The sequence below is a fragment of the Manihot esculenta genome, chromosome 8, assembly GCF_001659605.2.
Source record: "Manihot esculenta cultivar AM560-2 chromosome 8, M.esculenta_v8, whole genome shotgun sequence".
Classification (NCBI taxonomy): Eukaryota; Viridiplantae; Streptophyta; class Magnoliopsida; order Malpighiales; family Euphorbiaceae; genus Manihot; species Manihot esculenta.
In genome coordinates, this window is record NC_035168.2 from 36,853,194 (window position 1) to 36,874,336 (window position 21,143).

Below are 21,143 nucleotides of genomic sequence, written 5' to 3' on the forward strand. Positions count from 1 at the left end.
CAGAAATGCTGATGTGGCTATTTATATTATAGTCGGACATCCACCGTAACTACGCAGAGCAAACCCCTCGTTATATAAAAAAATACGCAATTTTGCCGAATTAAAAGAAAATTTTCACAGATCGGAGTTAAAAGACCCGCCTTCTTCCCAACTCTCTCTCGCTCTCTCTCTCAGACCCTCCTTGTATCTTTACTCTGATCCCAAACCCTCATTTGTAATCACTCTTAATTCTATCTCTAAAACCCTTATCAAAGTTCTCTTAGATCCAGTTCCGCGGTCAAACACTCGCTCAGAGATCCAGTCTTTTCTGATCCCTGGTACTGCTTCTTCTTCCCTCTGTGCAGGATTTTTGTTGATTGGTTCATCTATCTCGTAATTCGGGTTGGACATGTACATTTTGCGAGTATGTGAATTTCGGTTTAATTGCTTTCAATTTAACGTACTTGTTGTTTATTGATGTCTAGATTTAGAGTTGATCCTGTTCATCGGATTTTTTTCAAGAAATATATATTCTGGGCTTGATTACTGGAGATTAAGTGAGTTGAGATCTTGGTTGGCTTGGTTAATTGAAAAATGGCAGCTCCTGTGCCTCCAGGGGCACCTAGGCAACAACCACCTAATTATAATCCTAGTTATCAGCAGAATCCCAATCCATTATCTGATAATTTGCAAAATCTGAACCTTAATCGGCCCCCTTCGATGCCCAATTCAGCTCCTAGACCATCACCATTTCAACCCCCATCGTCTCATTCCTCAGCTCCTTCTCCACCATTGTCCCGCCCAGGCCCACCGCCTCCCGGTGCATTCCCTGGACCCTCAGTGCCTCCCTCTGGGTCCCCACCTCCTACATTGCCACCAAATGTGGGTCCAGCCAGATCCGCTGGACCGCCTTTTAGTCAGCCTTCACCTTTTGGGTCCAGACCACCTCCTGCGTCATTGCCTTCTGCAGGCAGTGGTTTGGTTATGGGCCCTTCCTCTGGGGCACCATCTCATGGATCACTTGCACCACGGCTTGGTGCTCACCCAAGTCCTATTCCTTCTTCCACTGCACCTTCTTCAGTACCCCCTTCAGTCTCATCGGGTGGTTTAGTCAGTAATGGGCCACCTTTCCTTGGAGGGCCAAGGTTTCCTCCATCTGGCAATGCACCACAACAACCACTGGTGGGTCCTCCAATTGGGGCAGCTCGGGTGCCTCCTCAAGCTTCAAGCATGCGTCCCTTAATGGGGAGTTCTGGGATCAGTGCTCAACAACGATCTCCATTTTCAGCGGCACCTCAAGGGCCACCATCATCTTCAGCACCACCGCAAGGGATGCCATCATTCTCTGCACCACCGCAAGGGATGCCATCATTCTCTGCACCATCGCAAGGGATGCCATCATTCTCTGCACCACCGCAAGGGATGCCATCATTCTCTGCACCACCTCAAGGGACGTCACCACCAGTTGGTTTTCCTTTTGGACAACAGATGCAAACCCAGCAAGTAAGTTTCGCATGGATTGAAATTATGTTCTGTAACCTGTTTGAAGCTAGTTTGATATTTTATTGTTTTCTACTTGCTTGAATGTTTGAATAAAAGGTTTCTTTTGGGATATGGTAGATTGAAATCAATGCATGGAATGAGAGTGTGATCTTTTATGGAGATTATATTAATTCAGATGCAACATAAGGCTGCTCTTTGCTTTGGACCAATAGTAGAAAAGTTGTTAATCTCATATGAATATTTCTAAATAATTCTTGCATGATATGTATTTCTTCTCTTTCCAAATGAAGATTCTAGATTCTAAAATTTTGGATTCCTTTAGGTGGCCCCACCTCCAATTCCTGGTTCTGCACAATCTCCTCCAATGTTTGGAATGCCACCACCGCCGCTACTACCAAATCAAATGACAGCTATATCTCCTGTTGTTGGACAATCAGGAGGTTCATTGGCAGGATCATCTAAGATTGATCCCAATCAAATTCCCCGACCTGTGCCAGGTTCCTCTGTCGTCCTGCATGATACTCGTCAGGGAAACCAAGCTAACCCGCCTCCGGTATTTAACTCTGCGTGATTGGTTGTTGTCTTTTCTTCCTCAAATTCACTTGCAGTTTTACATATTGCTGCAAAGTTATTTATCTGAATAATTATTTATCATTTCCCTTTTTAAATGTTTGTGTGTAAAGCCTGCTACAAGTGATTACATTGTTAGAGACACTGGGAATTGCAGTCCACGCTACATGAGGTGCACAATCAATCAGGTTGCAGCAAACATTTAAATTGCCTAGATTGTCAGCAGCTTTTGCGGTTAATTATAAACTATTAGATGTTTTCCCACATAAGAGAATTTTTTAATTTATTTTTTTATATAAATTTTAAGTATTGATCAATTTCTTCGCCAAATTTTCAGATCCCATGTACTGTTGATCTTCTGACAACTTCCAGCATGCAACTGGCTTTGTTGGTCCAACCTTTGGCCCTTCCTCATCCATCTGAAGAGCCTATTCAGGTAATTCAAGTTTTGTTGTTTAACTAGTGTCTGTGTGTTTGAGTGTGAGCCTGCGTGTGCCTTGAAGAGTGGGGGCAGGGGGTTGGTTTATTTCTAATTGATTTGAAGCTTCATCTCTCCGCAAAATAATTAACTATCCCATCTTTTCACAATTTTTGGATCACATTTCCTATATGATTGTCAATTGGAAACTTTTCCATTTAGTTTTTGAACCATTACTTGATTACTTCAGGAAAAACCCAAGTAACTGCATTTGCTTTTTGAGTGCTCTTGCAATTAAGAGATTCTGATTATGATTTTGTGGTTGTAGCTTGTGGATTTTGGAGAAAGTGGTCCTGTTCGCTGTTCTCGTTGCAAAGGCTACATAAATCCTTTCATGAAGTTCATTGATCAAGGAAGGCGGTTCATCTGTAATTTGTGCGGTGAGCATGGATTATAGTTTATTATTGTGTTCATTTGAATTTCACTTGCAGTTCTGGATAATTATAATTGGATGGAATAAGGTGCAGTAAACTATTAGGCTTGTCACCTTTGTGGCCCTTTGCTTCATTGCGTGATATCATAAAAATAGTTGCATATTATATGTTTTACAGTTAGGTTTCCTAGTTAAACAGACTTTTGAAGAGTGTTGCTCCACACTTCATCTATGCTATGGTTTGACAAATTGACATAAATCTTCTGTTATAGATCTTGATCTTCTGATGACATATGTTGCTTCTTGGCACATATGCAAGGATTGCCAGTTTATTGTACTACATTCCCAAATTATGTTAGCAAGAAAAGTGACTTGACAGCTTTTTCCTTTTATTTTTTCAGGATTTACTGATGAGACTCCCCGTGATTATCACTGCAATCTGGGACCTGATGGTAGACGCAGAGATGCTGATGAAAGACCTGAGCTATGCAGGGGAACAGTTGAATTTGTTGCCACTAAAGAGTACATGGTCTGTTACCTCATACAAAAATATGTTGTGTTATAAAAGGACATTTTTTTCGATTAATGTATCTTTATCTCTCTATGTCTTAATTGGATTCTATGAGGAATTCCAGTTTATGTTGCTTATTCTCATATTATTTTCTTGTATGGTTTACTGTGCTTATGCTTCTTTCCTACATTTATCTTATCCAAGGTGCGTGATCCCATGCCAGCTGTGTATTTCTTCCTTATTGATGTATCCATGAATGCAATACAAACTGGTGCTACTGCTGCAGCTTGCAGTTCAATCAATCAAGTTATTGCTGATCTTCCAGTGAGTTTTATGTCCATTTTTATTTTATTTTGTAGCGTGTAATTCAGAACTGTCTATTGGACTGTTTTTCCTGGCATTTTTTTGATGGGCTAATTGGTTGCATCTAATTTTGCTCCTATTTATAGGTTTATATAGACTTAGAAAGCAGAAGACTGTTTTATATATTGATTATCAATGAATTTGTGTTTGCAGGAAGGACCCAGGACAATGGTGGGAATTGGTACATTTGATTCTACAATTCATTTTTACAATTTGAAACGTGCATTACAGCAGGTATTCTTCCTTCTTCAGATTTCAGAATTTTATATCAGTTGGTTGATCAATGTCATTTTTATTTTGTTATTGTGTATATGTGCATGTCTGTAAAGTAATAATCAAGGAGAATTATGGAAGTCCATCTTATATACTGTTTTTTCATGAATCATGATGCCTCAAACAACTTATAGATGAATTTGTCGTAATGTTCAAATTGCCATCTAGTGTCCATGACAATTGCTACATAAAAAAGTAGTCATAATTACCATTCATATGGAGATAACATTTCCATAGAGTTGGATGTTGATTATCATGCAACCATTATGCCAATATCTTGAAAGTGAGTTGTTGACATGTTCTGTTCCTAATGTGGTTACACTGTGAATGCTTCTCCTCTTGCTAGATTTTTTTGTTTATGTGCATACGTACACGCACATGTACACATTTATATTCGTATAAATGCAAGAACTAAAAATCTTTCAGTGATGAACTAGGAAAAAATTGAAGTTAATTTGACTTTTGGCGCATTTTTACAGCCATTGATGCTTATTGTTCCTGATATACAAGATGTCTATACTCCTCTGCAAACTGATGTTATTGTTCCGCTTTCAGAGGTTAGTTGTCTCATTTTTATAATAAATCTTTCAGTGTTGGTGGGAGTTATAGATTAAAAGGTTGTGAGGACTGCACAATTTTTTAACAAATGATCGTTGTTTTTATGTGGCTATAGTGTCGTCAACATTTAGAGCTATTACTAGAAAGTATTCCAAGCATGTTCCAGAATAGTAAAACAGCTGAATCTGCATTTGGTGCTGCAATAAAGGTATGCTCTTTTTATAAAACGTAAACGCTACACATGATGCACTATTTTAAAGTTAAAAGCAAGTGGATTGTCAAAGTAATAAAGGCACATGGAATGTCAAGTACAGAAAGATATGCCTGCTGGACCTCAGCTTTGCCTTTGGATCATGATATTTTATGTTTCTCTTATGCTTAGCAGAAGGAAACCATAACTCTTCTCTTCCAAATAATAGGTTTGAAATTTTGTTTCTATACTTGACCTTTCATGTGAAGTTTGTGTAATGCATGCACACAGCACACACATGCATGCAGTCACATGGTGATGATGGTTTTAATCTAGTTTGTGGTCCATTAGGTTACCCTCATTTTTTTGAATTTGGATTAGTTTAATAGCTTATGGCTGAGTAAAGGGAAAAGGTAGAAAAGGAAAGCAAAATACATATTTTAATTAAAGAAAAAGTTATATTAATTGGAAATGTTTGTTCAATCTAATAAATTATCTTCTTCTTCCATGAAGTATAAATAAGGCCTTGAATATTTAGTGATCATATTTTCTCAATGCTTAACTTGGAACTGAATGCAAAGATGCTCATAATCTGAAAGACAAATCTCGGAGATTTTTTTAATTAATGTGTGGCATTAGCATGGCTTGTGTAGAAAAGACTGAGCATGGATCTCTGTGAATTGTCTCATTCTTGGAGTAGAGTCTTAAAGTGAGAACAAAGAATCATTCTGATCTGATGTCCTTTCAGAATAGGCTGTTATCATGCCATGCATATTTGCTCACACATTCATGTAAATTTTTATATGTTGCTACATATTCTGATAAGTGAAAGGGTAAACTGATGATTGTTGAGATAAATTTGTTTGTCAACAGTTCATGTACTATATTGATGTATTTGAGGATGTGATTTTTGATATGTTTCTGCTTTGGGAGTAAAAACATGAATGAATCAAAGTGACAACTATATAAGGTACATGACATTTTGCATATGAAGCTCTATTGAAAAAGCAAAGGCTTGGTGAAGTGGATGCACCTCCTCTGTGTTCTTACACTGCTGTTCTGGTGTATAGATGTTAGCCTGGGGAATTCTAGTTTTGTGCATTTCACAATGTCATATTTGTACCCTCCTTCATGGAAATCGACTTCTAAAAATTCAAATGTCTGCTTATGCAATTGTTATTCACTATCCAGGCAGTTTTTTTGGCAATGAAGAGCTCTGGAGGGAAGCTTTTGGTATTTCAATCAGGTAATTTGAAGAACTCATTTCTAATTTGGCGTTGGCCTATTTAAATGTATGATTTTTGCTTGGCTTGTTCATATTGGAATGTATAACAATCATATATCATTGCTTTGTAGGCACTCTATTATTATGTGTATATATACATATATGTATATATTTCCAAAATTCCAAATTTAAAGACAACAATGCTTTTTTACTTGATTTATGATCCTTCTGATGCTTTTACGTTTTGTTTTATACTTGTAAGTTTGGTTACTTGGATGTATACAAGAAATAGTGGCATGTTATGTGAACATCAAAACTGAATTCTATTTGTGGTTATTGCAAACAACCTGACTGTTGCTTGTTGGTTCTTTCCTTACTGCCCATAAGCAATGCTCAGGGTTAGGTCAAAGATATCAGGATGAAAGATGCGAAGTAAAAAAATTATAAACATCTAACTTTAATCATGTCTGAAAATTGCAAGTATTCATTTTGTGCATCTTTTGTCCTGTATGAATTGTTTTTTTTTTCCCCCATGATAGCAATTTGAACATTTTGCTTGGTATTACCGTTTGTGGTTCTCTAATTTTACTTTGAAACCTATATAACCGCTGGAAATGGGAGTGAATCTAGCATAGCATGCTGATGAGTTTGCTTTCTCTTCAGTGTTGCCATCAGTTGGCATTGGAGCTCTTTCTGCTAGAGAGGCGGAGGGAAGAAGTAACAGTTCTGCTGGGGAGAAGGTGTGAAATATATAATCTGCATTCTGCTCTTGGTTATGAAAGATCTTGTGTTCTAGTAGTCCAAATTGAGATAGCATTTTTCAGATGAGAGCTAATATATACTATCTTCTTTGTGCATGTGAAGGAGTTAGATAACGAAAATTTATCCAACTCTCAAAATATTCCCTTCAATAACATTCCATATGTGATTACTATGAATTTCCAAGTTCTTTAGGTTTATTTGTTATTTATATTTTCCCAAATGTGAACTGGATTATTGAAGAAGGAATCTCAATGGAAGACTAATCTTATAGTATTGGCATCAACTGTTTTGTTGTTTAGGAGGCCCACAAATTGCTTCAACCAGCTGACAAAACTTTGAAGGAAATGGCAATTGAATTTGCTGAGTATCAGGTGACCGCATTAATTAATTTTCCCTCTTTTTAGTGATCATAATCTAGATCAGTAGCATGGTTTTAAATAACGGCCGTTATGTTACGTAACGGTCGTTATTTCAAGGTTTTCCAAGGAATTATTACCGTTAAGGCTATTTTTTCACGGTGATAAAAAATTGTGTTGGTAATGGCCGTTACGGCTGTTATATAATGGCCACAAAGGCTATTACCTTCATTTGATGGGTAGAAATCTTTAGAATTGCTGTAAAAGACCACTTAATGTAGTGTATGAATTATTTAAGGTAGAAGACACTTTTTTCTTCACATTTGAAGCTTTCCACTTCCTCCCAAGCCAAAATTTACCTTTTTTTTATCTCTCAAGTTTCTCAAAAAAAATTTTCAACTTTAAGAATCTTCAAGTGCTATTAGTCAACTTCTCTAGAAATTCTTGTGTTGAAGAGCACAAATCATCCAAGATACTAAGTGGTTTTGAAGTGCTATTGAGCAAAAAGTTAGTTCTTATTATTTCTCAACAATTTTTTTATTAGATATTTTAAATCATTTTTAGTGATTTCATAAATAAAAACAATTAGAAATTAGAATGGTAGATAATTTATGTAAGAAATTCATAACATAAGTTTTTATTATTTTTCCAACAAGTTTTTAGATATTTTTAATAATTTTTTAGTGAATGCTTAACTAAAATTAATTAGAAGATAGAATGTTAGATTAGAAATATAGAAGTTTAGAATTATAATCTAATATCATTAATACTAATTATTAAATGAGTTTTATACTCTTATAAGTTATAACAAATGATAACTAAGTATTAAGTATAAAATATAAATATAAAATTTACAAGATTAAAAATTTATGAAAAGTAGGAAGTAAGTATAAAAAAGAACTTGACTTCAAATTAAAATGTAGTTCCTTCAAATATTTTAAATTATTTTGCACAATGTAAATACTAAACCCTCATTCTAGGGGTAATTGAGGTTAGTTATTATGTACGATGTTTAAAAACTATAGGTTTTGTGCTTATTAGATATATTGGTACTTATTATTAAATTGTATAAATTACTTTTGATAATATCTTTAAATATTTGCTAATGTCATCAACTTTGCAAATTTTTTAAAAAAGTTTGCGTTCGCTGCGGTTACGATATGACCATTACAGGCTTGTTTCCGTTATTTGTAGCCGCAACTGCGATTTGAAACCATGATTAGCAGACATATGAAAGGCATTATAGCTTGTTTGCCTGATTTATTTGAGCCTTACTTTCTAGCTCTTTGTGGTATGTGTTCCAGGTCTGTGTTGATTTATTTATCACTACCCAGACATATGTGGACATTGCATCTATCTCTGTCATCCCAAAGACAACTGGAGGACAGGTAATTAAATATTTGACTTTTAAGTGTTCACTGGGAATTGGTCCACCATTAGCCCCCCCTCCCCCAAGTGCCATTCCTATATCTTAATAGCCCTGAAAAGTAACCTCTGCAATGAAAATAAAATGGGAATTAGAGTATCTTTTTGCTATCCTCATTAGAAGTGGCAAGCACTTTGGGGATAAGTGCCAATTGTGCTGAGTTGCTTCTGGATGTGTAAAGTTGAAAAACTAACATTTGGGATATTAAAAAGGTTGCAGGTTGTCAATCAATAGCAGCCAGGAACTTTAAAACATATTGTTCTTAATTTTGCAACCTCGAGTGCCTGATGCTTCAGACATCTGAATGATAGTCACAATGCAAATCCTTTTTGCTAGTTTCTCAAGATAGAGCTTTATTACTAGTTGCATATTTATAAATAACATTACTAGTTTATCTTTCTCGTTGATGTATAATTGCTTAAAATATGACATATTAAATTTGGACTTAATGATTGCGTCCTTTTTGCCATGCAGGTTATAGTTTTTTTCTTTGGGCTGTTGGTTTATTTGAAGTTCAAACTTTAAATGTCTTATACTCTTCCAGGTTTATTATTATTATCCCTTCTCAGCCCTTTCTGATCCCGCAAAGCTTTACAATGATCTTAGATGGAATGTCACAAGGCCTCAAGGTTTTGAGGCAGTGATGCGTGTAAGATGCAGTCAGGTAATCCTTTTTCGTTCCCATAATATATGATTTCTTCCAGAATTTTTGGGTTTATAATTGTAAAAAATTGCATGATACTCTGGAGTTGATTAGGTTTCTTTTCCTACAGGGTATTCAAGTTCAACAATACTATGGAAACTTTTGTAAGCGCATTCCAACAGATGTTGATCTACCTGGGGTTTGTATTATATTTCCATTTCACAAAATAAATGATTTTATTGTGTTACTAATTGATGTTTAACTTGATAGTATTGAGTTGTAAAGCTTTCTTAATTAATAATCTGTTGAGATCTCATAATTGCTTTGTACTTTAAATTTGGGGATTCAAACTACAATTAAAATCTTATTCACAACGGAATGTTCTTAAACCTGAAAAGTGGCCAGAAACTTCTTCTCTGTGCAATCTATTGGGTGAATGAAGAATAATTTTGGACACATTTTTTTGCTGATCTCTTGGAAGCTGATTAGTTGCATATATGCTATTTTACCATAGTTCTATTGTTGTTTTTCTCTTGTGGGCCTCCTCTAGTGAATACTTTCTAATTTGTTCTGCCTGTAAATAATCCTTTCTTTCTTGCAGATTGATTGTGATAAAACTATAATGGTGACGTTGAAACATGATGATAAATTGCAGGATGGTGCAGAGTGTGCCTTTCAGGTTTATCATACTTCTTGTATCTGATATGATTTTAATCCTTGTATGGCCTGTTTACTCATTGACCCTCTTTTGTCAAACTAGAACACTGATTCTCTAATTGCAATGGTTGCAATGTTATGCTGTTCACATGATTTTTGTCCCACTCAATTAAGCATCAATTGACAGTCAACCAACATTGCATTGCAAATGCAAGATTAAGTTTTTAATTGTTGCAATTAGAATATCAAAGTTCTGCTACAATTATGAAATTTTTGGGGGGGGGGATGATGATGTGATTTGTCCTATAATATATTGTAGAGAAGATAAATCCTTGTAACCTTCTGTTTATACTGTTTGTTTCATTGCTCAGTGTGCACTTCTTTACACCACGGTGTATGGCCAGAGAAGAATTCGCGTCACAACTTTATCATTGCCGTGCACAAATAATTTAAGTAATTTGTTCCGCATGGCTGACTTGGACACTCAATTTGTATGCTTCTTGAAGCAAGGTATGTAACACTTATTTTTATTTGTCTTGGTTTCACCGCTAGTGGTTCTGTTTTGCATATTTTTCAATCACTGAGTTTCTCCAATCATTTATCTCATTCACATCTAAATGCATATAAATGCGAATAGGATATGCTTTCAATCACAGGCTGGCCTTCTGCATTTTTATGTTATTATGGCTATCTCCATTATAGTTGTGCTGTTCTTTATCTCAAAGTCTTTAGAGTTAATGTTATCACTGTTCTTATTTCTTTTATTTGAAGAAGACTGACTTTTCTTTCATGCAATTCATTTGTAGCGGCAAGTGAAATTCCTTCTACCCCGCCTATGAATGTCCGAGAGCATATTACGAACTTTTGTATAAACATTCTGCTTTCATATCGTAAATTTTGTGCGACAGTATCATCATCTGGACAGCTTATTCTTCCGGAAGCACTTAAACTTCTACCTCTATACACCCTTGGTAAATACTTACCTACAGATATTTATTATGCACTTGCTCTTTCATGCTGTGTAACTGTTTCATCTGTTTAATATGGTGTATGGGCAAAAAGTTTATGTACTTTTAAGATAAATATGCAAGTTTAAAAAATCAAATAGAAATCATATGTTCAAAACGGAGGCATTTTGGCCAACTAAATTTGTTTGGAGAAATTACTACTACTATTTATTATATTTCCAGTTTTCAGTTAAGGCTGTTATAATTAAATTTTGAAGCTATTTTGTATTTTATCATTTTGGTGGCTGGTTTTTTGCTGTTAATAAAATTGTTTCCTTTTTTTTCAGCACTGGTTAAAAGCACTGGACTGCGAATTGATGGGAGAATAGATGATAGGTCCTTTTGGATTGGTTATGTTTCCTCAGCTTCTACCCCTTTGGCAATTCCACTAGTGCACCCAAGGATGATTTCTATCCATGACCTTGATACACAGGCATGATTTATCTTATTTTGCTTTGTGAATACTACATTAAATTTGGCCCTAAATCAGATGGTGTCTTTCTACTGCCTGACAGGAGGGAAATGAATCTCTTCCCCCTGCAATCCCGCTTTCCAGTGAACACGTGAGTGATGATGGAATTTTTCTCCTTGAGAATGGTCAAGAAGGTTTAATATACATTGGGAGCTCTGTGGATTCAAGTATCTTGCAACAGCTATTTGGCATTTCCTCCATTGATGAAATCCAGACTCAAGTAATCTAATTTGTCCTTTTTGAAGTTATTATTGTTAGTTGTATGTTGGAAAGTGCTGTATCCATGCTTCATACGTAATGCTTGATTAGTGCAGTATTACTTTAGGGATTTAGCTTCTATTATGTGTTACAAGATGCATAGTGATACTGCCAAATATATTTAACTGTGGATGTATTCTAGTATGAGTTTCCATTTACAGGGCCCTGTTAGCAGTAAGCAGTTTGTTCAAGATAGCTTCCATTCAATTTTTTTCTTTCTTTATTTTGCTACTAAGCTTTCTTTCTTTCTTTCCTTCTTTTTCTTTTTATTTCTCCAGTTTGTCCTGCAGCAATATGACAATCCATTATCAAAGAAGTTGAATGATGTCATAAATGAGATACGACGCAGAAGATGTTCTTACCTGCGGTATGACAGATATTTTAATATCTCTTCTTTGAGAAATATATTATCATATCATTTTTTATTAATACTTGTTAGATATATCATGCTTGATTTAATTAATTGTTCTCCTGCAGCTTAAAATTGTGCAAGAAAGGAGATCCATCAGGTAAGTTTCTTGGAACTACCCTTGAATACATTAGGGAATGATTATTATGCTAGAGTAGACAATTGTCTAATGTTAGAATGAACCAAAATAAATCAGATCATTCCCCTTCACATGACTAACATAATCATTTTCATTCTTTCCCTCGTCCACATTATTACATCAATACATCTCAAAAAAAGGGAATTATTTATTACATTATTTGCATTGTCAAGTAGCCTAGCCAAAGTAACTGAACATCCATTTAATAAGCTGTGGCTTTCACTGTTGGACCTTCCACACTATTATTTCAGATACAAGTACAACCAGCTGTTTTATGCATTTCTTATTTATGTTGATGTCGTTTAAAAAGAATTATTGTCCGTGAGGAAGAGGCTTCATTGGGCCATCGCATTTTAACATACTTTATCTGTGAATACGATAATAGTCTTGAACTGAAGTTGGCTTCTTTTCCTCCAACTGGTCACGTTGGAATACCTGTGCACAAACGTGCAAATCAGAAAAATGATTTGGCAACAACCTAACCACATCACTACCACCAATAAAAAAAGGGAAAATACCTTCACATATTTAATTCTAACATGTAGTTAATGTAGTTAATGTAGTTAAAGTAGTTAAAGTAAGCTTGAAAAATTTTATATCACGAGAACATTATGCTGAATCATACTGCTTTTCATAGTATGTACATAATTCTCATCAAGGGTGTGATGTTGATTGAATTGATGAAGTTTGGCTGTCACTTCTGTATTCAGGATTGTTATTCTTCTCATATTTGATCGAGGACAAAGTTCCAACTGGTGGTCTTTCTTATGTTGAGTTTCTGGTGCATGTCCATCGGCAAATTCAAATGAAAATGTCTTCGTAATTTTTTGTGCTGCTTCAGCCGAGTCTACAAGTTTTGAGTGGCTTCTGGCTATGACAGAACTGGATTTAAAAAAAAAAAAAAAGAAAGAAAGAACAAAGAGTTCTATGCTTGAATATGATCTCTGGAGACAGCAACACCCAGTATTTATTTGTAGAGAACAAATTTTGCCAAGAGAGTTTGTTAATATCATTCTATGTGCACAGCGTTAAATGGTGTAATAAGATACAAAGCTTTCAATGTCCGACTCTTCTTTGCTCTTTGCTTTATTGTTTCTCTTCCTCATCCTCACTTGCATTTTTTTTTTTTCTCTTCTCTTGCTTTCATACTACTGTAAGAATTTGTACACCGGACGACCTTGTTTCCTTGTTGGCTATACTTGTTGATATGGTATCTATACCAGGGGTTTGAGGGAGAAAATCACTTGAGACTCCCCACAATGAGGGGAATAAAAGGTAAAATGATATTTGTTGTAATTTTATACGCATTTAGTTTAATGTGTATATTAGCTTAGCAATTTGAATGGAACTCCATAGGATGGATTAAGAACAGCTTCATGTTGTCCTAAATGATTTAACCCCAGCTTTATATTTCTGTTAATCTTTAACATGAGTGAAGTTGTTCTACGTTCTCCAATTAGGTAAAAAAGAAATGTCCTTTTTCACTGTTCCCTCCAGTTAATTAGCTTATGTTCTTGGCATGCAGAACAGGCTGAATTATATAGAAAAACACTCTTAAGCATGTTTGGCATTTCCCAGATGATGCCCTGCTCAATCGCTAGCTCAACTTTCGTTTCACCTTCCACGAATTTCCAATCTTTGGTTTTCCATCTCTTTATGGTAACTGAAACCCAAGAAATTGTCGAATATTTGATAGAAGGTAGGGACTGATGCACACTTGTTGGCATTTTGTGATAAAGGAGATGACCAAATTGGTAAATACATTGTTGAATTTCCATACAATCAAGAGTCAGTACATGGTAAACTTGGACTTGGTCTTCTCAAATACCTGTTCTGCAATAGCAGCACCACTTCCATCAGCTTTCTTTATCTCCAGATGAGCCTTCTGATAATACCCAGTACCTCTTATAGCATCAGCAATGAAATCATCAAATCCAATTGCTATAGCTGCTTCAGCTTTGGCTCCATAAACCAGCCTCTGTTGCAAAAATAGCAAAACCCTAAAACATTAGAAACCTAAAAAGAAATCTGACCAACATAAAAATTCTCATACCTTAATTCTTGAAAGATGGATAGCACCAAAGCACATCGGACATGGCTCACAGGAAGCATATATTTCACAATCTGAGAGCTCGATTCGGTTAAGCTTCTTGCATGCCTGGGGGAAAAATTCATTTTAAGATATAGAAAAGAAGAAGATCCTCAATGGGTGCCAAAAAATTTGCATAGCTTTACAGAAACTTAGACCTCTCTAACAGCTGTAACTTCAGCATGAGCAGTTGGGTCGTTGCTCTGCAGAACCATGTTGTGGCAGCTTACAACTATTTCATCATTTCTAACAACAACAGCACCGAATGGTCCTCCATGTCCACATTCAACACCTTTGTATGCTTCTTCTACTGCTTTTGTTAAGAATTTGTGATCTCTATCCTGAACAGCTGCTTCGACGATCAACAGGTATCATTGTTCAACAACACTACTAAAATCCATAAACAGAAATTTATAGTAAATAACTAAACTGGCTGGCATTTTTTACCTTCTTGATGACCAGCAAATGCAGATGCCAGAGAGATAGTTCCTTCTTTAACTTCCGCCACTGTTAGAGAACAAAAATAAAATAAGAATTCAGTTGTAAACAGAAGACGGACTAAATCAACTAATCAGAAGGAAGACGCCAAGATTCAGTTCTTCCAATACCAAATACAGTTGCAGTTTCAGTTTTATGAGAGATTTAAACAAAGCTATGTTTCTTCTGGAGCTTTTAAAATACAACACCACATTAACCAAGCCATCAAAATTTAGCACCATAAAGAATGTGATGGTCAAGGATGGGCTTTAAATAGATAAAATTTATTAGATCTAGCAATTAGTAGATGTTTTTATGGGCTGTTTGAGCAGTTCAACATCACAAGCCAAAAAGAAAAAGAGCAGAAAAACTCATAAAACCATGCAATTATCATCTGAATCTAACAAAGACAAGACAAGAAATAATCAAGAAAATGGTCTGTCAAATCTGAAAATTAAAATCATAAGGCGCCATCAACGCAAAGCAACTGACCCTTGGCATCTTCCATGGTCAAAGAGAAGAAGATTTCAAAGAGATAGGGTGGAAAAAGGAGGAAAAAAGAGGTTGTGAAAGTGGAGAAGATAATCAATGCCACCTATTCAAAGTATTTAATGGGGAGAGAGAGAGAGAGAGAGAGAGAATGAAAAGGAAAGAGGATGTGAAGGTGAGAGATAAAAGTGAATGCTTTAGTTTTTGAAAGGCTTGAAGTTTGATTTATTAGTTTTTGTTTTTTTTCCAAATTCCAATTTGCTTTTGGTTTTGGATTCAATACTGCCGAATCTTCCTTGGGATTTCATTTATGCAAATATTTTCAGAGATATTGCTTTCCATATTATTATTATTATGGGACTTTTGCCATTTTTAAATAATATATTTATATTATATTAATTTAATAAATATTTTAAAATAATAAATATTTTAATATATTAAAATTATAACATTATAATTAAAAATACTATCAGTTATAAGTATATTAATATATAATTATTATATTTTATTATTTTTAATATATAAAAATATTATAAATATCGATAATAAAAAAGTTATGATAAGAATATTTAAAATTATAAAATAATATTATCATTCTCTCCAAAATATTAGAATTAAGGACCTACATTTTATTAAACACGTGTATGGGTTGATGTAAGACTCATTCTAAGAGTTATCAATAATTAGTCGTTTTTCTGAATATTTTGTGGATATTAAAATATTTTATATTATTATTATTATATAAAATAATGTAATATTATTTTGTAAAATTATATAAAATTATTTTATAAAATTATATATTTTTTATATAAATTTACTATAAGAGGAGCAAAATATTTTTTTTATCTGTAGATTTTTAATTTTAAATTTTTTATTTTTTTAAAATTTAAAATAATATAAAAATTATTGATTAAATAACCATTTGATTTAAAGAGTTTTAAAATTTTGATTCAACTTGTGACAGGAGTCGTGTAGTTATGCATTCTATATTACATGTCGAGAAAATAATTAAAAAAATTTAAAATATGAATCATTTCAAAATAATTGTGAAAATTGTGCAGATGAATTTTTTATATATAATGAATATATAAAAATTATATTTTTATAGAGAACGAATAAATTAAAATTATTCTAATTATTAGTATAATAAATTATAATAATTTAAATTTAATAATTTGATCGTTAGTGCTCGTGGCTGTTATATGGTTATATATAATAGACATGAATGTTCTTTTTTTTTAAAAGCAAATAGACATGAATGTTATATTTTTTAAAAAATAAAATATTAAAATTATCATAATCATTAATATAATACATTTAATAAGCTAATTGTTCAAAGTCTCTAATACTTAATTTAGAATAAATATTATTTTATTTTTTAAATAATGTTTATTTATTTTTATATAAATTATTTGAATAGACTAAAATTTTAATTTGATAATATTTTATACAATCAGTTTTACTATTTTTTTAAACTCTTCTTTGGAATGTTAAATTTTAAAATAATTCAAAAGAAATTATTTTTTTTTCTCAATTTTTTATATTGAGTAAAATTAATACTATACACGAATTCAATTCTCTTAAATTTTTATGAGAATTGATTTTGAATTAAAAGTAAATGTTGTCAAAATTATTACTAAAACTAATTTCATTATTTTATATTTACTATTTTAACTTACATTGTTAACAATTCAACCAGTAATATTTATCAGAAAATAAAATTTATTTTATAAATAACAAAATTAACATATAAATGCAAAAATATACCTTAAACTAAGAGGATATTAATTTTATTTTATTTAAAATTTTACTTTGACGAACATCAATATGTTGAGCTTGAACAGGGAAACCGCTAAGCACAGTTATATCTTGCTAGCCTATCCTTAGAATCTTGTAAAATAGACACCCTTGTATCAAATATGATTGCAGAAGATAGAATGAGACCTATAGAATTTAGTCCTTTAAACATTTTTCTCTCATCAACCATCATTTCCCTAGAAAACAAGATATCCCTTGTCAAAATTTTAGGAAATTGAAACCTAGTTATGAATTGAAGAAAACAGCAAAAGCATTATTTCTAAACAGGTTAGTGAATGAAAATAGCAGCAAATAGATATTTCAAAATTTGTCCTCTGCAAAGTGCTCAAAATTGTATATCAGATGATATCAACATCCTCATCGACAACAAAAGGTTCCACTCAAAGTTACCTAAAAGCTACAGTACTGTTAAAAAATTCAAATTGATGGATATGAGCAATTATATAGATAATAGTACAATCCTTGAAAAATCACTTCTTCTTTCCTGCCTTGGCAGCATCACTAGCCTTTGTCTGCATAAGAAAGATTAATGTTAAGCAATGACTTCCAACTGGAAATTTTAAGAAGAGCATGGAAGCTAGTAGGCCAACATCAACAAACCAACACAAATGAATCCAATGATCTTACCTTCTTTATGCCACGGACCTTCTTGGTCCTGTTCTTTCTCTCTTTCATTTGCTTCCTTGACTTCTCTACTTTAGTGTCAAGTCCATTCTGCAAAAAAACAAAAAAGAGGAAAAAAATTGAGGCAAAGAACATGACATCCTAGAGACCAATCACAACCCAATATAAATAAGAAAGCATGTATTCACTAGGCATAGATTGACAAGAAGGATTATTAAGTCACTAACCATCAGATATGCATTAGATATATTGGAAGATTATAGAACTTAATACACAATTTTATTACGACACAACAACAGATATGCATTAGATATATTGGAAGATTATAGAACTTAATACAAAATTTTATCAAGACACCACATATCAACATAATGTCTTACAACCATCAATTGCACAAATGACCATAGCCCAAATTGAATGATTATTTCTATTATGAATGTTACACACATTTACACAACCTTGCATATCACTCAAAAATTAAATTTTTTATTTAAAAAACAAAAGATAAGGCAAACAGCAGCGCCAATCAGCTAATGGCATCATATGAATGTAAATACCACCGTAATCTACAAAGCTTTAAGACAGAAAAAAAGGAGCTAGTTTAGCAGTGAGGTGAACGAAAGCCAAGACTCCAAATGCAGCTAGGACAGAAATTTTAGCGTCACTTGGAGTTAACGCCAATATCGAATACATTAGTTAATGATTCAGCCATATAGCTTTTTCTCACCTTGTGCTATTGTAAAATACAATAACATAAAGAAGGGAAAAAAAAATAAGAGTCAACCAAACAAAATGTAAGACAAATAATGCAAGCTTCTATTCTGAAGACAAATGTGGAAAACCTACCCTGATGAGTCTGTACTTGGGCTCATATTTCTTTGCATTCTCAACTGAATCATAAATCAGCCCAAACCCAGAGGATTTCCCACCTCCAAAATGAGTCCTGAATTTAAACACAAAAATTGCATTTGGGTCCTTCACCTCATACAAGCTTGCTAGCTTCTCCTTCAGTTCCGCCTTCGTAACAGGAAGAATGTAAACAAAACAACAAAACCAGGTGAATAAGGATTTGAACAGATAAAACTAAAAACATGTCAATTAATAAAGAGATGCTCTACTTAGAAATTTCAATAAGAAGTTAGGATTTAATTCTCTATTCATATATATAGCATAACCATCTGACTAGTAATGGTTAGTTGCTTCAAAACTTCACACTTAGTCAGGAAAATTAATGATAAAATAAGATATTCTAAATTGGTTTCTAATTTAATTACTCTACTAAAATAAATGGACAACACGGATGGAAAAGTCTAAATCATAAATATATACCTTGGAAACATTGGGTCTTCCAGGATGAAGAACATCAATAATCTGCATAAATCAATTGAAAAAAAAAAAGATTTATATATAAAAAAAAAAAAGAAGATGATGTCATCAGAATCCTCTATCTGAAAACTCACAAGCATCGGAGTTCTCATAAACTGAACTATCATCATCCAAAAAATAACATAATGCCACTGCCAGGGCTCTAAAGCTCAATTGATCAAAAGTCAATATTTATATCTAACAGTGTGCATAGAATGAACACCAAGAATAAAAGTTAAACAAAGTCACTGATTAACTAATTATGGAATAAAAATTAAAAGGTTGCCTCAGAGATCTTGGTGGATAGGAATCATCATGCGGGTTCCATAAAACCCATCAAGTGTAGCAAATATTTTCTCACATCAAAAAAGAACATCTAATGCCACAAACAGAAACAAACAAAATACAGAACTGAGCCCCACTAAAATCACCATATCAGAAATAGTGTATTTGCAGAGAAAATGAATGTATCACTATTGTACATTATCATCGTTTGAAGTCCCACCTAAGATGTGACACACAGCTGAGCTTTAACACCAATAAGCAATCTTTCACTATCAAGAAAAAGAGCAAATGCAAAAACAACAGCAAAATATGCAATAAATTAATATTCATAAAATACAAAAATATACAAACATTTTCTCCATTCATTATTAGTTTAGAATCCGTATAACAACAGAACCATAAAACTGATTAGTTTTGCAAACAGGACGTTTGGCCACTAAGAAAGTGAAGGAACTTAAACTAAAAAAACGTATGAGAAAAAGAAAAACAGAGAGAGCGAGCTTACGAATTGCTTTCTGGAAAGGAGCCGGTTAGTCATGAACTTCCTGGTACGGATAGTGACTGCCTTGTCCGCCATTGCTTTAGGGAAAGAAGATAACAAAACCCTAGCAGTGATATCTCTGCGGAAAAGAAAGCAGCGGACACGGCAGCAGCTCAGGAAGAGATGAAGAGGCAAAACCCTAGCTTTTATATTTAATTTAGGGTTTTCTGGTAAAAAGTTCAAATCACTCCCTCAGTTTTTCACCAGAGTTCAACTAAATCCAGTTCGACCATTTAATCAAATAAAACTAAATTTTGTCAGCACGTTCAAATAAATGCTGGTCTAATAAAAATATTACTTTTTAATAATAAGATATCATTTTTTAAAATTTTAAAATACATAAATGGTTTTTTATTATATTTAATTAAAAATATATAAGAATAAAAATAATAAATGATTCTAATATTTAAAATTACAAAAAATAATATGATATTGTAAAAGTTTATTAATAAATTATTTTATATTAAAATATTATTAAAAATAATATTAATTATTTATTTAGATTTGAAAAAAAAAAAAAAAAAAAAGAGTAGAGTTTGGATTTGAAGAACAAAAGATTGAAATGGGCATTGTTGAACTTTGGTGAAAGAGTCGGAGCTGATTTGACTTTTATTCTTTCTCAAATGGACGATGCCTAGAGAGATTCACCCTTTATTGGGCCAATTAGAATGGGCTACGTAGGCCCATATATACGGATTTAATCATGTGCCTTGGAAACTGGAATTTCTCCCTCCATAATGGAAAAAACCCGAATGGAGGAGTTGATCCGGTTTCATATCCGTTTAAAAGCAGTATGCTGCTAAGCGTAAAGCATTGTCTCCCACTATAGATAAAATATTATTAAATAAAATATTTTTCATAATAAATCATACTATAAAAATATATTATACTAGCAAAAATTATAATAATATGAAAGATATATAAACATAATTTCTTTAAAAAAAATAAAAATATATAATGTTTATGTTCTTTTATAAACTTATAAAAACTATTAACACTTTTAAAATATGAAGATAATAATATATTTATATAAATAATAGAGTATAATACTATTTTAAATTAATAATAATATTAATAATTCAATATTATTTTTGTTTTTTTTTTTAAAATGGGGGATGGAGGATTCGAACTTGAGATCTATCAGGTTTAACCGGATGCACTTACCATCAGGCTAAGTCTGGGAGTGCAATATTATTTTTGTTATCACTTTCAAAATATATATATCTTAGATCTTCAATTCCATTAAAGAAAATATTTATATATTTAAATTTTTTATTAATTTAATAAAATTTTTATAAAATAA

At 33.0% G+C, this 21,143-nt stretch overlaps 3 protein-coding genes and 1 non-coding gene across 5 annotated transcripts; 1 reads left to right on the forward strand and 3 right to left on the reverse strand.

Moving 5' to 3' along the window:
- Nucleotides 1–84: 84 nt before the first annotated feature.
- Nucleotides 85–13,216, forward strand: LOC110621753 (protein transport protein Sec24-like At4g32640). Its single transcript, XM_021766037.2, has 25 exons — nucleotides 85–317; nucleotides 465–1,482; nucleotides 1,805–2,035; nucleotides 2,166–2,240; nucleotides 2,390–2,488; nucleotides 2,799–2,910; nucleotides 3,305–3,432; nucleotides 3,619–3,738; nucleotides 3,931–4,011; nucleotides 4,530–4,607; nucleotides 4,724–4,816; nucleotides 5,990–6,044; nucleotides 6,687–6,763; nucleotides 7,085–7,156; nucleotides 8,446–8,529; nucleotides 9,112–9,231; nucleotides 9,341–9,409; nucleotides 9,812–9,889; nucleotides 10,239–10,377; nucleotides 10,674–10,838; nucleotides 11,162–11,307; nucleotides 11,390–11,566; nucleotides 11,883–11,971; nucleotides 12,082–12,113; nucleotides 12,863–13,216. The coding sequence occupies exons 2-25, from the start codon at nucleotides 574–576 to the stop codon at nucleotides 12,973–12,975; spliced, it is 3,342 nt and encodes a 1,113-aa protein (XP_021621729.1). The 5' UTR covers nucleotides 85–317; nucleotides 465–573; the 3' UTR covers nucleotides 12,976–13,216.
- Nucleotides 13,217–13,859: 643 nt separating this feature from the next.
- On the reverse strand, nucleotides 13,860–15,378 carry LOC110621754 (guanosine deaminase). Of its 2 annotated transcripts, none has more exons than XM_021766038.2 (5): nucleotides 15,211–15,378; nucleotides 14,689–14,748; nucleotides 14,400–14,590; nucleotides 14,206–14,310; nucleotides 13,860–14,130 (listed from the first exon to the last, which is right to left on the reverse strand). In XM_021766038.2, exons 1-5 carry the CDS (start codon nucleotides 15,224–15,226, stop codon nucleotides 13,942–13,944), a joined length of 561 nt encoding a protein of 186 aa, XP_021621730.1. In that variant the 5' UTR covers nucleotides 15,227–15,378; the 3' UTR covers nucleotides 13,860–13,941. The 2 variants fall into 2 exon arrangements, with proteins under 2 accessions (XP_021621730.1, XP_043814723.1); XM_043958788.1 differs by lacking the exon at nucleotides 15,211–15,378 and adding an exon at nucleotides 14,850–15,197.
- Nucleotides 15,379–17,297: 1,919 nt separating this feature from the next.
- Nucleotides 17,298–19,973, reverse strand: LOC110620316 (40S ribosomal protein S24-1). Its single transcript, XM_021764004.2, has 5 exons — nucleotides 19,805–19,973; nucleotides 18,979–19,020; nucleotides 18,496–18,666; nucleotides 17,653–17,739; nucleotides 17,298–17,537 (listed from the first exon to the last, which is right to left on the reverse strand). Exons 1-5 carry the CDS (start codon nucleotides 19,874–19,876, stop codon nucleotides 17,496–17,498), a joined length of 414 nt encoding a protein of 137 aa, XP_021619696.1. The 5' UTR covers nucleotides 19,877–19,973; the 3' UTR covers nucleotides 17,298–17,495.
- LOC122724480 lies at nucleotides 19,298–19,387 on the reverse strand. Its single transcript, XR_006351853.1, has one exon. It is a non-coding gene; the product is annotated as a small nucleolar RNA SNORD24 (small nucleolar RNA).
- Nucleotides 19,974–21,143: the final 1,170 nt, after the last annotated feature.